Source organism: Gastrolobium bilobum, unplaced genomic scaffold (genome assembly GCF_033153095.1).
Source record: "Gastrolobium bilobum isolate Gb01-03AN ecotype WA unplaced genomic scaffold, APGP_CSIRO_Gbil_v1 utg6878, whole genome shotgun sequence".
Taxonomy (NCBI): domain Eukaryota; kingdom Viridiplantae; phylum Streptophyta; class Magnoliopsida; order Fabales; family Fabaceae; genus Gastrolobium; species Gastrolobium bilobum.
The window spans coordinates 299342-315224 of NW_026897879.1; the positions used below are offsets into that span (position 1 = coordinate 299342).

Genomic DNA, 15883 nt, shown 5'->3' on the forward strand with positions numbered 1-15883 from the left:
TTAGAATATATGTGAGGGTATATGGTAGATTACTTTGAATGAGCTCAAAGTTTTTCTCAAAGTAAACGTGTTTTTCAAATTGCATAATCATAATCTTTATATACTTGAAAGAAATTTGAAAAATCCAAGGAAAAGATCCTTGACATATTTTATAACTTCAAAACATATTTATCAAGTCAAGATCTTTCACAAAAAATGGTTGGAAGCAAGCTAGAACACATTTGAACCAAAAATTTGTTGCTTAATTTTGCTGCTTCCTTCCATACAACTTTTCGTATCTAAGATGATAGATTTGGATCTTGTGTTCTTCATAAAAGTTTAGATATTTCTTTTATCTTTCCAACGAGACCAAGATCACATCAATCCGACAAGTATAACTCAAGTTATGCCCAAAATACGAAACAGTGTTCTTGTTGAAAATAAAGTATTCGAATACCTGATGCATTATTCAAATACCTTATTAAGTATTCGAATACCACACAAAAAGTATTCGAATACTTGCTGGGAAGAAGGACTATAACGGCCATAAACGGCTATAAATGAAGTATTCGAATTCCACACGACAAGTATTCGAATACTTACTGGGCAGAATGCATAAAACGGTCATAAACGACTAGTTTTCAATGGAAACACTATAAATACATTCCTTATGACCCTAAAACGTAGAGATCACTATTCCTAGACATATTAAGGATGATTTGAGAGCTTCTACACTATCATTTGCATATTCTTTCATATCTTTCAAAGATCAAATATATTTGAGCTCATATCTTGAAAATCCATATACCCATAGTGCTTCAAGTTGTATATCCAAACTTTGAGAGTGTATATTCATTTCCTAATATTCCCCTTCTTGTATTCTTGAGTTGAAAGGGTTGTGAGACCCATTGTTTGAGAGGTAGCCAAATACCTAAGTAAATTTGGAGTAAATTGTAAGGTTACCAAGTACTCGTAAACTTGGAGATTGAAAGGTATCCAAGAACCCGAAATCTTGGAAGATTGTAAAGGTTTGTCAAGCACCCGTGAAGCTTGACCATTAGTGAAAGAGTTGATCAAGCGGCTTCAGTCTGGACGTAGGTCACAAGTGGTGGTGACCGAACCAGGATATATTGTGTTAGCAATTCTCTAAACTCTAAACTCTTTATTTCTAGCACTCTAATTTCTTCTTTGATATCTTGTATGTGCTAGTATAAGTTCTATAATTATGATATATTATATATTATGGATTGTCTGAATGTATTGATTAGATTTCCACATATCAAAGTTTGCTTGAAATAATTATTTAGAAACTAGAAGGGGGCTTTTGCGAAAATTTTGTAATACTCAATTCACCCCCTCTTGAGTATGGAAGCCACATTCTTAACATTGGCCAGACTTGAAGGAGGACCAATTGGCCTCTTTGTCTTTGGATGTTGATTTGGAGGAAGTGAGAACAACTTTTTTTTTCAAATAGGTCCTTTGAAGGCTCCTGGACCTGATGGTTATCCTGCTCTCTTCTTCCAAAGGAATTGGGAATGTCTTAAATCTCAAGTTTTTAGAAGTGTGAAGAAGTACCTTAGAGAGCCAGATTTGATTAAGGAGATCAATCATACCCTGCTAGCTCTTATTCCCAAGGTTGAGAGGCCATGTTTAATGAAACAGTTTAGGCCAATTGCCCTCTACAACTCTGTCTACAAGGGACTCAGCAAAATCCTTGTCAATAAGATTAAGCCTCTTTTGGGGAGTCTCATTTCCCCTAATCAAGTGAGTTTTGTTCCAAGGAGGAAAATACAGGATAATATTATCATTGCCCAAGAAATGGTTCATGCTATGCACAAGATGAAAGGTAGGAAAAGCTTCTTCTCTATTAAAATTGATTTGGAAAAAGCTTATGATAAGCTTAATTGGAGTTTTATCAGGTCAGTTTTGGAGGAAGTGAAGTTCCCTGCGAATTTGATTGATGCTATTTTGGGTTGTGTAACTAGCCCTTGTTTGGAGGTTCTGTGTAATGGTGCTAGGACACCTGGCTTTAGTTCTCAGCAAGGGATTAGACAAGGGGATCCAATATCCCCTTATCTATTTGTCTTATGCATGGAGAAATTAACTCATTTAATTTTGGATGAAGTGGATGCTAAAAGGTGGAGACCTATGAGGGCTGGTAAAGCTGGTCCACTTATCTTTCACTTCATGTTTGCAGATGATGTAATTCTGTTTGCTGAAGCTTCTATGGATCAGTTGGAATCTATAGCTCACTGTTTGGAGAAGTTTTCATTGATATCAGGTCAATGTGTGAGTGTGGAAAAGTCTTGTATATTCTTTTCGAAGAATGCAGCTCAGGAGACTATAAATTCTGTTACAGCTGTGAGTGGATTTAAAAGAGTCAGCAGCCTTGGATGTTATTTGGGAGCTTTGATGAGGCATGGTAGAGTTAAAAGAGACCACTATGCTGATACGATTTCTAGAGTTCAAGGTAGACTCCAAGGGTGGAAATCTAAGTGCCTTTCTTTGGCGGGTAGGATCACCTTTGCCAAGAGTGTCATCTCAGCTATACCTTCCTTTCATATGCAAAATAGTATGCTACCTGTCCATGTGTGCCAGGAGATTGAGAGACTACAAAGGAATTTTATTTGGGGGGACTCTGATGTCAAAAAAAGAGCTCACTATGTATCTTGGGAGCAATTGTGTCTGCCTAAGGATTGTGGCGGGCTTGGTTTTTTAGACTTGAGAAGACAAAATGCTACATTTATGCAGAAATTAGCATGGAAGGTTATGAATGATCAAAATAGCCTCTAGGTGCAGGTGATGTTAGGCAAGTATGGTAGGAATCTTAATCCTAACCGGGCTTTAATTTCAAAAGCTACTGATTCTCCTTTATGGAAGTATATTTGTACTGCTAGAGACAACCTATCCCAGCATCTTGAGTGGGTGGTTGGAAATGGCAATGAGACTTGTTTCTGGACAGACTTGTGGGGAGGTTGGAAAAGGAGTTTATATGAACTTGCTGTTTGTAAACCTCTGAATGATCAGCTGCCTCTCAAAGTGTGTGACTATGTGGATCTTGTTACAGGGGAGTGGAGATGGTATTGCCTTCTGAACTGGTTAGATCCTAATACCCTAAATAAGCTTAAAGGCATTAGGCCTCTTGTCAATGATGTTTTAGATGATAGACTGAACTGGTTGTGGAGTAGACCAAACATGTCTTTTGTGAGAAATGCTTACTGTCATATGTCTGATTTTAGTGTTGGAAAGGATAAAATTTGGGCTGCTATTTGGAGATGGAAATGTCCTTATAGGATAGCTGTTTTCATTTGGCTTGCATGTCTTAATAAAATTCATGTTAGAACTATGACAGGCCAATGGAGTGGAGGAGATCTTGGATGCCCAACCTGCTACAATTCTCATGAAACTGTCTTACATGTGTTGAGGGATTGTAGGGTGGCCAGACAAGTTTGGGAGAGATGGTTTGCAGGTCATGTCCCAAGAGAGTTTTTATCTGCTGAAGGTCTTGTATGGTTTAAAATTAACCTGTTTTAACAGTTTTCTAGTCAGTTGTGGCAGTCTTGGAAGGAGATCTTTTTAGTCACATGTTGGTTTCTTTGGCAGTGGAGAAATTCTACTGTTCATGAGGAACCCTTTTCTTTCCCTCAAGATCCTGTTCTTTCCATTTTGGGCTACCTGGCTAGTATGAAGAGAAGCATGAGTTCTGTGAATGCTTGTGTTGTTTCTGGTGGTATTGTTAATTCTGAGTTGGCAGGGAAGCAGCAGGTACTGGATCAGATCAACATATTTGTGGATGAAGCTGTTTGTTTAAATTCCAGCAAAGGTGCTTGTGGAGGGCTGGCTGTTTCTTCAAGTGGGGAGTGGAAAGGGGTCTTCTCAACTAATTTAGGGACAGTTTCTGTTTTGGAAGCTAAGTTATGGGGAGTATACATGGTCTCAAAATGGCTGGGGATTTGTGCTATACCAAGGTTTGGATGGGTTGTGATAGTAAAGAAGCCATCCTTTGCTTGGAGGAAGATTCTGAGATTTGTGACTTTACATCTTTGATCTGCAAAATTAGAAGCATTACTCAAGATTTTGACCAGCTGCAGTTGGAGTTTATTCCTTGGAAATCCAATGATTGTGCAAATTTTTTAGCTAAGCTAGGCTTTAGTTGTAAGGGTGAAGAGTTGATGTTTTTCTCCTCTCCCCCTGTTGATATTTTACCTTACTGGTTAGAGTTGTGCTCCAATATGTTGATGGAACAATTGAGTCTGTATATGCATAATCTGAGTGTTTAGTTTTCTGGGCTTGGCCCTCCACTTTTATCAACAAAAAAAACATTGTTAGCGTAAATAAAATCAGATTAATATGGCTAGCAAAACTGCAAAAGTGGTTTGGTTAATATCCAAACCATTTTTAAAATATAAGATCTAGTCTATATCCAAAAAGTAGGAAACATTTTGGTTTGAAAAACTGGTTTTTATAAATCGGTTTGGTCTGGTTTCCTATTTGGTTTCGTTTAATTAGATCTTTAAACCACCTAGTTGAGAAATATATGTGAATGTTACTATGCTTCGACAACATTAAAAGCAAAAGCAAATTACACATCTAATGCTTTTGCCCAATTATTATTTGTTTAATCATTGAACATACCAACACTGCACTACTACAAACACTCGCATTTATCGTGTGCAGGCTTCGTGCACATTTCATTCAAAATCCTAGACTGCACACCCTTACTAAGTAATTGTCCTACTTGTAGCACTAAAAACAAATAAAAAAAGTCATATATTCATGGTTATCGATCTAATGTTGACTAGTGTACGTTTCCCAGTTTCAGGATTAAATTTATTATCAATTAGCAAAATAAGTATAGTCTTATCGATGACCCAAACTAACTTGAAATATTCTTTGTCAGTACGGTTTGGGTTGACCATAAAAAAAAAACCTTGCCATAAAATTTCTCATCATCTCAAACGAACTATTCAATAAATAAATGTAAATAGTGCCGCCTAAGTAGGATCGAAATTAGCAATACACACTAAAACCATAGAAAAATTGTAATTATAAAGTGGTGAACATTCATCCAAGTATACCATGTAACTACAGACAATGTATAACCTCTCACATATCATGAAAAGACCAACAAAAAGTATATACGAAACATTCTTCAACCCATCTGTTAGGTCCTAGCACCGTATTGCTATACTGTATGGTATGCGCTCAGATATATCTTAGGGGTAGATATTTAGATTGGCTTATAGCCACTTCTTCAATCACTGCGCACAAGCAATAGGCTTATAGCCAAGACGTGGGTGTGTGCACAATGTTGGCAGTAATAGTAAAATAGGTCAAAAAATGTATACCTGGGGTCTTTGGCCTCTTATTTATAAGGGTTACCTCTAGGATTTGTGTAGATCTCCCAGTTGCGGTAGGATTCAGCTTCCTTTATGTTGAGATAATGACTCTATCTTGAGTAGCTTTGTTATTTGATATTGTTAGGATAATTAGGTATTTATTTTTTAGTGGATTCTTAGGTAGGTAGTTATAATATGATATATATCCATAACAGTTGCCCCCCAGTTCGGTATTCTGAAACTTGAAATGCCGGGGTGCTGAGATATTATCTTGGACTCGATCTGGCCGAGCTTGTTTATTTGGAAATTTTGCTCCTCCTTGGTTATATTGATTCGGGTGTGAATCCGACATGGAAAGTTTTTCCTTTCTTTATTTCTGTCGAGGTTTAGGTCGGTCACATTTGGCCGTGGTGGCAATCTGTCATAACACCATGGGTAAGATCAAATCAGATTTCAATCACGTCAATGTGACCTGCATTTTGCCTGCAATGACGGTTATGACGTTCCACATGTCCTATGCTCATTTGAGGTTCGTACATCATGGGTCGTGCGCCATTATGAGCCTGTGTAGGTCATGATTATTGTGGGTGGTGTTTTTACCCCCTTGTCCTTGGCCACTCAAACGTTTGAGGCCCTTTCATATTCGCGCCCAAGGCTGAAATTGCCTCTAGGTTTTCCTTCTCTCGTCCGTTCACAACTTCCTATTTTCATTTTTTTGCTTCTTCACCATTTTATCTTTGCATTTTCATTTCTGTGTTTTTCTTTCAAGTGAGCTTTCCAGTTCCTTCAGAATCATTTTTCACGAAGGCCCTCCGAGGGTTGAGTCTAGCTTTCCTCATCCTTTTTCTCAATATTCAGGTACTTTCTAATCCTTTCATTTCTTTTCACAATTTGATTTTGTCATTGTTCGCATTTCTTTCATTTTGGGAGTCTGGGATTTGTGGTTGTTCCTCACTAAGTTGAGGGAATAACTCATACTCCTTGAGGGTTTTTATTTGACTGCTTCGAGAGAGGGTTCCTCTCTTCTGTAATCTTGAGTTTGGTTATGAGTATTCCTGGTTCACCTTCGGGCTCGGCTGCTGGCCAAGGTGATGAACATCGCATTAATGAAGAGGAAGTGAAACAGTTGCCTGGTCAGTCCAATATTGGTTTTATGGTAGGGAGTATACTGAGAAAGAGAAACTCCAATAACTTCTTCGAGGTCACCGAGGAGGTCATCGGAGCTCCTGAGGTGGGCGCGGTAGGAGAGGACGAGGTAGGAGAGGGAGAGGGGAACGTCAACCCTAGCTTAACTTTAGTAATGTCGCTGTCAAGGGTGGACTTTCTTTGGTCTCAAACCTCGTTGATCCTATTGAGCCGAGTTCTTCTGGTAACTCAGTTCTTTTAGCTTATATTTTTCCCTCTTCTCAAGATCCTTCTGGTTCGAGATCTGTTTTAAATCGGATTCCTCCCCTTGGTCTCAGCGATAGAACTTCTAGCTCTTCTTCGTCTGAGTTGGGCTTTCTGAGGTCCCAGACCCCTTTTACCCCATTTTATGATTCGACTTCAAGTCAAGCAGCCTTTATCGACCTTGACAGCAGTTCCGATAGTTCCATCCCTTTTTCTTGGAGTCCAAATTCGTCGTTGTCCGACCTGGATGGTCCGAGGTTGGATTTAACTGATTTTAATACTGACCATCATCCTTCGTGTTCCAGTTCTGTGGTCATGGAAGAATCCGACATCCAAAATTGGGTTCTACTTGAAATTCTCAGTATGCGGTCCACCATGTCTCTTGCCGAAGTAACCCAACTTCCTGTTGGAGACCCTTCGGGGGTTGATATTCTTCCCGTAGGTGATAGCCCGGTGTGTGCGGGTCCTCATGTTGATGAGCTTCACTACTTATTTTTCTACCGAGATTTAATCACCAAAATTGGACTTCGATTTCCTCTTTCCGATTTTCATATTTCTGTTCTTCATAGGCTCCGAGTTGCACCGACGCAACTTCATCCCAACTCCTGGGCCTTTATCCGAGGTTTTGAACAAGTGTGTGCATATGTCTTCCTTCCCTGTACAGTTGATTTGTTCTTCTATTTGTTCAATGTATATACAGCTCGGTCTGGGGCCGCAGCTAAGGAGAAGAAAGGCTGGGTTACCCTCCGAGGCGCTCCTAATCGGGGTATTTTTATTCCTTATTCCTAATCTCTTAAAGGCTTTAAGAATGCCTATTTCAAGGTGGCAGCTCATTCTGATTTTCTCCCTTGGTTTGTCTCGTCATGGTTAGACGGAGGGGATTTGGCGTCTTGGTTCGAGCTTTATTGGATGCAGAATCACTATCAAAGGCGCTATAGGGATTATACTACCCCAGGAGTAGCTCTTTCCGATTCGGAGAGATTGGCGGCTTCCGTCCTGGTTGGCTATGCCGACGAATTCGGCATTATCGACTTAAGTCGAATTGTAAATAAGTTTGAACAAGATCTTCTTGAAGAGCTTGGTATGTGATTCCCCTTATAAGGTTCACTCAAGGCTCCCTTGTATTTATTTCCTAACTTGTGTCCTGATTTTGCCTCTTTTTTGCAGTTAGCATGACGAGCTCTGCATATAAGAAGTTTTTTCCCAAACCCAAGAAGTTTTCTTCGAAGGGAAAGGCCATAGATGAAGCCGCCGCCGAAGCCGAGGTGACTAAGAAAAGGCGGCTTGACGTTGTGTCTGGAGGTAGCTCCTTCATCATGGGCGATACTACACCTGCCTCTGAGGTCTTCGCTTCTCAGATCACCCCTCCTCCATCATCGCCCCCTTTACCTACTTCTCAAGGGGACGTCGTTGTTTTAGAGCCCGGTGAGTTATTGAGAGTCGGGGTTTCAGATCAATTTAGAGCTGCTTTGAAGCCCCCTCAACAACTCATGGGTAATTCACCGTTGACTCCTGACCATAGGTCGATGTTGGCTCGGCTGGAGGAAGATGCTTTGAAAACAGCTTCCCTGATCCAGTCCTTTCAAGATCTCCATCAACGGCTCGACGTGTCTACTGCTTCCAATTCCTCTCTTACAAATAAGGTGGAGGAACTTTTGGGGAAGCATGAAGAGCTCCATAAATTGAATTACGAGTTGGAGACGAAGGTTCAAGATCTGACCTCCGAGTTGAAGGAGGTGAAGAAATCTTTGGCGTCGGCTAATGCTAAGGTGGACGACTTAAATGTTGAAAAAGAGGCCTGCTCAGAGTCCTTGGCTAACAAGAATGCTCAATTCCAAAAACTACAGGCCGACTATGAAGCCCGGACCGTCATCATAATTGTCGCGGTCGAGTCCTTTGCGAATGCCATTGCTCAGGCTCGGGTTTTAAATCCCGACCTCATTACGGAAGGGATGGATGTTTTGTATGGCGTGAAGGACGAATTCATCGTTCCTGGCACTCCGGGTTCCGAATCTCCTGAGGAGGAGGAAGCCGAGGCCGAGGCCAATGAAACTGTTCTCCTTCGTGATGCAGAATGAAAGAGGTCAGAATGCCAACTTTTATGATGTACCTATATTTTGGGCCTTTGATCCTCTTTTTAAGTTTGTATGAACATCTTTGCCACTATACGTCGGCTTTTTGACTTGCAATTTTAATTTGTTATTCATATTTCCGAGATCATTGCTTCGATTTACTTCCCATTCTATTCGTGTCGCGAGGTTCAATTCTGATCTTGTTTTTATTGCACTCTGACTTATAGTTGCCGAGTTAACTAGATTATTTTGATCAATTTAGAATAAGTTTTGTTCGCCAACAAAAGGTATTCCTTTTTAGATCATTAAGCTCGAAGGCTTTTATTATTTGAATAGAAATCGATATGCATTAAGATTGAGATCAAAGCTCATATTATTTGCATTTAACTGAAATCTAGTTACATGACTGAGCTTAGAAGCTCGTCTTATTTGCATAGAAATAAACTCTATATACTGACTGAGCTTAGAAGCTCGTCTTATTTGCATAGAATTAAAATCTATCTATTGACTGGGCTTAGAAGCTCGTCTTATTTGCATAGAATTAAAATCTCTTTACAATTTCTTGGATGTCAGATTTGGAGCCTACCTGTAGTAAGCCTTAAGCTTATTTGCGTTCCAAGATCTCTTAACCGACTTCTTAGAGATGGTTTCTAATGTATAGGCTCCTCTTCCCAGGTTTTCCTTAACTCTGTAGGGGCCTTCCCAATTCACGGTGAGCTTCCCATCTCTAGCATTCTTGTTGTCGATGTCAGCCCTCCTTAGCACTAAGTCACCATTCTGGAATGACCGAGGTCTGACCTTCTTATTGAACCTCGTCGTCACAAGGCGCTTTGCCATCATATTTCTATATCTGGCATTCTCCCTGCTTTCATCCAGTAAGTCGAGCTCTACAGCCAATCCCTCACTGTTCTTTTCCTCAGTTCCTTGCAATCTTTGCACCCTCCTCCAGGATGGTTCTCCGATCTCTACTGGGATCATAGCCTCACATCCATATGTTAGCTTGAATGGAGTTTCCTCTATAGAGGTTTGGGCACTTGTTCTATATCCCCATAGGACGAGGTGTAATTATTGTACCCAATTTCCCTTAGCATCAAACAACCTTTTCTTGAGGCCGTTGATGATCACCTTATTAGCTGACTCAGCTTGTCCATTTGTTTGGGGGTGCTCCACTGATGCGAACCGATGTTTGATTATGAAATCGGCCATCAACTCTTGGAACTTTTTGTTAGCGAACTATGTTCCGTTGTCCGTGATGATTTCAACTGGAATTCCAAATCAGCTTATCAGATTTCTTTCAAAGAATCTTTGAATCCTTGTCGAGGTTATGGTGGTGAAGGGTTCGGCCTCAATCCACTTGGTGAAGTAGTCTACAACTACTATCAACCATTTGAGTTGCCCTTGAGCTGCAGTGAAAGGACAAACAAGTCCATCCCCCATTTGTAGAACGGCCAAGGTGCCGTGATGGTTTGCAACTCCTCAAGAAGTGCATGAAGGATGAGTGCATGCTTTTGACATTGTTCATATCTTTTGACATGCTCCTTTGCATCCGCTTCCATGGTGGGCCAGTACTATCCTGCCTTGAGTGCTTTCCTGGCTAAAGCTTTTCCTCCCATGTGATGCCCATTGATGCCCTCATGGATCTCGGTCAAAGCATAGTCTGCCTCACTTTGATTCAGGCACTTGAGCATACGTGTATAAAAACCCTTTTTATAGAGTTGCCCTTCTACTATAGTGTAACAAGCCGAGTTCCTCACGAGCTTTCTGGCCTCTTGGACCTCGTCAAGAAGAACTCCTTTCTCCAGGTAGGCTACTATTGGCCTTCTCCAGTCTTCATTATCAGTTATGACCATCACGCAAGTCGGCTCTGGGATGATTTGCTGTATTACAGTTCGATGATTTCCTGAACCCTTCGTGTTGGCGAGCTTCGACAAAATGTCTGCCCTGCTATTCTCATTTCGGGGTATATACTGGACCACCGCTTCTTTGAACTCGGCCAAAAGTTCCTTAACTTGTTGGAGATATTTCATCATGAGGGTTCCTTGGCCTGATACTTCCCTTCTATTTGCGAGATTACAAGCTGCGAGTCACTGAGGATTTTTATCCTTCTTGCTCCGTGCTCCTTTGCCTGTATGATACTTGCAATGAAAGCTTCATACTCGGCCTGATTATTTGAGGTCAGAAATGCAAGGTACAACGAGTGTTCAATGGACACCCCATCTGGGCTTTCAATTATCACCCCAACTCCGCTTCCCTTGGAGTTTGAGGATCCATCGACATATATAGTCCAAAGGTCCTCCTTCTCTTGCTCTTTTCCTCAGATGGGAGTAAGTTCCAATACGAAGTCGGCCAGAGCCTGAGATTTGATTGCATGTCGAGGTTCATATGATATGTCAAACTCTGAAAGTTCAACAGCTCAATTGATCATTCTTCCTGCTAAATCCGGCTTATGCAATACTTGTCTGATGGGCTGGTTGGTTCTCACGATCACTCGATGCCCTTGAAAATAAGGTCGGAGCCTTCTTGCCGTGGTAAGCAAGGCGAATGCCACCTTTTTGAGCTTCTGATATCGGAGCTCAGATCCTTGCAATGTTCGCCCTACAAAGTACATCGACTGTTGTCCCCTGTCTGTTTCCCTTACCAGGGCGGCGCTAATGGCTTCTTCACCCACAAGGAGATACAAGATCAATGTCTCTACGAGTTGCGGCTTTGACAGCACTGGTGGAGAAGCTAGGAACTTTTTTATTTCTTCAAATGCCTTGCAGTCTTCTCCCCATCCGAACTTTGCCTCATTTTCAGGAGCTTGAAGAAAGGCAGAGATTTCTTTGTCGATCTTGGTAAAAACCTAGTTAAGGCTGCAAGATGACCTGCCAACTGCTGGATCTTTCTTTTGTTCTTTGGTTCTTTCATTTCCAAGACGACCTTGCATTTGTCGAGGTCAACTTCAATTCCCTGTTGGTGAGCATGAAGCCCAAGAAATTTCCAGCTGGCACCCCAAAAGCACACTTGGCTGGGTTTAGTCTAATTCTCCGAGCTCTCAATTGCTCGAAGGTCTCTTTTAGGTCGGCCACATGTCTGGCTGTGTGCATGGACTCGACGATCATGTCATCAATGTATACTTTCAGGTTTCTTTCAATTTGACTTTGGAAGACACAATTCATCATTCTTTGATAGGTTGCCCTGACATTCTTGAGCCCGAATAGCATGACATTGTAGCAGAAGTTCCCCATTCCAGATATGAAGCTGTCTTCTCATGATCATCTGGATGCAGTGGAATTTGATTATACCTGGAGTACGCATCCATGAATGATAGTAGTTGAAATTTTGATGAATTATCAACTAGCTGATCTATGTTAGGCATTGGATACGAATCCTTTGGGCAGACCTTATTGAGGTCGGTGTAGTCTACACGAATTCTCCACTTCCCACTAGGTTTCTTTACCATCACAACGTTGGAGAGCCATGTGGTGTATTTTATTTCTCTAATGAAACCAGCCTCTAATAGCTCGTCCACATGCTCATTCAAAGCCTGACGTCGGTCAGGGCTCATTTTTTTCTTCTTTTGGGAGACTGGTTTTGATCCGGGGTACATAGAAAGCTTGTGACAACAAAATGTTGGATCTATCCCCGATATCTCCGATGCCTTCCATGCAAACACGTCAGAATTCTCGTTGAGAAACGAGATCAGTGTCTTTTTTACCTCGTCCTCCAGGCCTTTTTCAACCTTGGTATGTCGTTTTTTGTCCTCCCCAATGCTGACATCTTCCAGCTCTCCTTGGGGCTCTGGATGAGGTGCTTGGAGCTCTTCCCTCATATCTAACTCGACCAGATTTACTTGGTTTCCACATGGGTACATCGATTGGTCTCTGATGGCGGATTTACTTCCATTTTTAATTATAGGAGGAGATGATGGCCCTTTATGGATGATTCTCAGTGTTTCATAGTAGCATTCTCTAGATTCCCTTTGATCTCCTCTTATGGTGATGACCTCGTTCTTTGACCCCACCATCTTCAATGCTTGGTGTTTGGTGGAAACTAACATGTCCCACTCATGGATCATAGGCCGGCCAATAATTACATTGTAGGAGGATGGTGCATCTACTACTATAAACCGAACTCTGCCAGCTCGAAATGCTTCTTTTGTTCCCAAAGTCAACTTTAAGTCTATATAGCCCTTTGGGGGAGATGGTTCTCCATTAAAGCCAACTAGCTCGATGATGCACGGTTTCAGATCTTGCTCATCCAAATTCATATTTTGGAAAGCACTCCAAAAAAGTATGTCAGCCGAACTTCCGTAATCGAGGAAGATTCTTTTAACCCGGCAGTTAACTAGCACCCTGGTTATTACTAGACCATCAGTATGTCCAGGAACGACCATTTCTAGGTCTTCTTCAGTAAAGAACAACCTTGGAGGGGCGGGCTTACTAGCTCTTCCTTTGAAGGTTAGTCTGTCTCTAACCAACATGACTTCCTTTAGGTATTTTCTCCTAGCATTTGCAGTGTCGCCTCCTTCACCCAAGGCTCTGCTTATCACATTGCATTCAAAGTCAGCTTCGTGGAACTCCTCATCTTTGTCTTCGACCTTCTTGCCCTTAGGAGGGCGGTCTTGTTGACGATCTTTCCTCTCCTCCCTCTTCGGGCTATAACTTCTGCTCCGGCTTCTCTGCCTTCGCTTGCCATTTTTCTTTCCCCAAGTTTGGATGATGTATTGCTTCAACTTTCCTTCTCTGATGTGCTTCTCAATGGCATCTTGAAGATCCCAGCAGTCATCCGTAGTGTGGCCATTCTGATCGTGAAAAGCACAATATTTGTTTCTGTCCAAACCGCCCTTGCTTTTGAGGGGCCGAGGCCTTTCGACATTACGCATTTCGGTTTGAGCCACTTCTTTCCATATCCGAGATCTGGATATGTTTAATGGTGTGTAACTATCGTATTTGGTCCTCGGATATCGTTCGTCCGACCTCTTGTCACGAGAGTTGGTTCTTTTCTTTGACCCTCGCTGATCTCTATCCTTGTTTTTCTTGCTTGGACTCTGGTGGTTCAGACTCTGCCCCCTGGACTCACCATAAGCCTTCTGCATGTCTTCAATGTCGATGTATTTGTCCGACCTTCGTCGAAATTCCTCCAGATCATTGACCGAGTTCTTATAGATGGATTTTGCGTGTGGAGAGTCTCCATCTAATCCTGAGATGATTAAGTGCAGGTGGACTGGCTCGGTTAGATTTCGCACTTTGAGGGCTGCATCGATCGAGATATTTTTGCAATGATTCATTCTCCTTTTATCAGATTCTTCCTAGAGCATAGGCCGACATGGGATGAGCTTTATTGGTGGCGAAGTTTAGGCGGAAAGTTCGAGCCAGGTCCTCAAATGAATTGATTGAGTTCCTGCGGAGCCGGGTTATCCACGCCATTGCCTGACCTGTCAAGGTCGTAGCAAAAATTCTGGCCTTAATAGGTCCAGTTATCCCGTTGAACAACATCTCGATCTTGAATGCCTCTAGATGAGCGTCTGGATCCTGACTTCCGTCATGGGGGGATCTTGGCACTTTTGAATCTCGGTGGAATTGTCAAGTTCATGAGCTTCTCAGTAAACGGGTTATCATTAGCCTCTTCATCATGGAGATAGTTATCTCGTTGGTTGTTGCCCTGTCCTCCGCCTTCATGCTGGTTGTCGTTGCGAGGATCTCAGACATTTTCAGCTGCCGAGTTCTGATGTTCTGGCCCTTCAGTTTGAACTGGGCCTGCTCTTCCAGCGTGGCCTTCTGGGCCTGCTCTTCCATCTCGGACTTCTGGGCCTGCTCTTCCAGCTCGGCCTTTAGCGTTCTGGTTTCACAACTCGACCTCAAATGCCTCCATCCTCTGGGCATTCAGCCTTTATTGAGCCAGAAATTTGTTCTTCATTTCTTGCATCCTTTGAAGAATTGCGTTTATGGCGGTATTGACCACGTGATCCTCACTTTTGGGCTGGTCATTATGCGGAGGTGGACGTGCAGGCTCCGCTACTGGGTTGCCCTGGGTCACGAAGGGTGGTTGCTCGGTGCCGACCTCTCCGACTTGCACCTCCACCAGCACTGGTTCTGCAATCAATTGGAGGTGTCCGAGGGCAGACTGATGCAACGACGGTAGAGGTTGAGCGTTGCTGCGAACGGGTGTTCGTCATCGTGGAATAGGAATCAAAATTTAACGTTCCCACAGATGGCGCCAATGTTAGATCCTAGAAGACCGTATTGCTATACCGTATGATATGCGCTCAGATATACCTTAAGGATAGGTATTTGAATTGGCTTATAGCCAATTCTCCAATCACTGCGCATAAGCAATAGGCTTATAGCCAAGACGTGGGTGTGTGCACAGTGTTGGCAGTAATAGTAAAATAGGTCAAAAAGTGTATACCTAGGGTCTTTGGCCTCTTATTTATAAGGGTTACCTCTAGGGTTTGTGTAGATATACCAGTTGCGGTAGGATTCGACTTCCTTTCTGTTGAGATAATGACTCTATCTTGAGTAGCTTTGTTATTTGATATTGTTAGGATAATTAGGTATTTATCCTTTAGTGAATTATTTGGTAGGTAGTTAGGATATGATATATATCCATAACACCATCTTTTACAAGCGAGCAATGTCTAAGTAATTAAACCCAACTGCAAGTTATGAAGCACCGATACTTCAAAAAACCTGACGTGTCGTGTTTGACACTTTCTGACACTCACCGACACTCCGACACTTCCCGACACTCCAATACTCGTTGCAAAGACTCAAAAAAGGTTCAAAGGTTACGTTGTGTTGCATTTTGAGTTCCAACTATTAGGGGGTGTATTGGATTGAGATTTCAAAGTATTTTAATGGATTGTTTTCAGACAAAAAAATCCATTGGTATTCGATTAGGTTTTTAATGGACTGAAAAAAGTCACGTGATATTTGATTAGGATTTTAAAAGATTATTTTAGAGTCTATCCAAATTCGTTGGTATTCAATCAGGATTTAGAACAAAGGAAAAATAATCTTGTGGTATTCAAAAATCTGACGATTTTAATAGAGTGGTGTGAATTTCGTGAAACTTTTAGTGAGAAATATAAATAGGATGTCTCTCTCACAATCTCACTCTAAC

General features: G+C 41.8%; 1 protein-coding gene across 1 annotated transcript; it reads right to left on the reverse strand.

The window, feature by feature from the left end:
* Positions 1–9361: 9361 nt before the first annotated feature.
* LOC133311081 (uncharacterized) lies at positions 9362–10335 on the reverse strand. Its single transcript, XM_061512093.1, has 2 exons — positions 10202–10335; positions 9362–9818 (listed from the first exon to the last, which is right to left on the reverse strand). The coding sequence occupies exons 1-2, from the start codon at positions 10333–10335 to the stop codon at positions 9362–9364; spliced, it is 591 nt and encodes a 196-aa protein (XP_061368077.1).
* Between the last annotated feature and the right edge of the window lie 5548 nt (positions 10336–15883).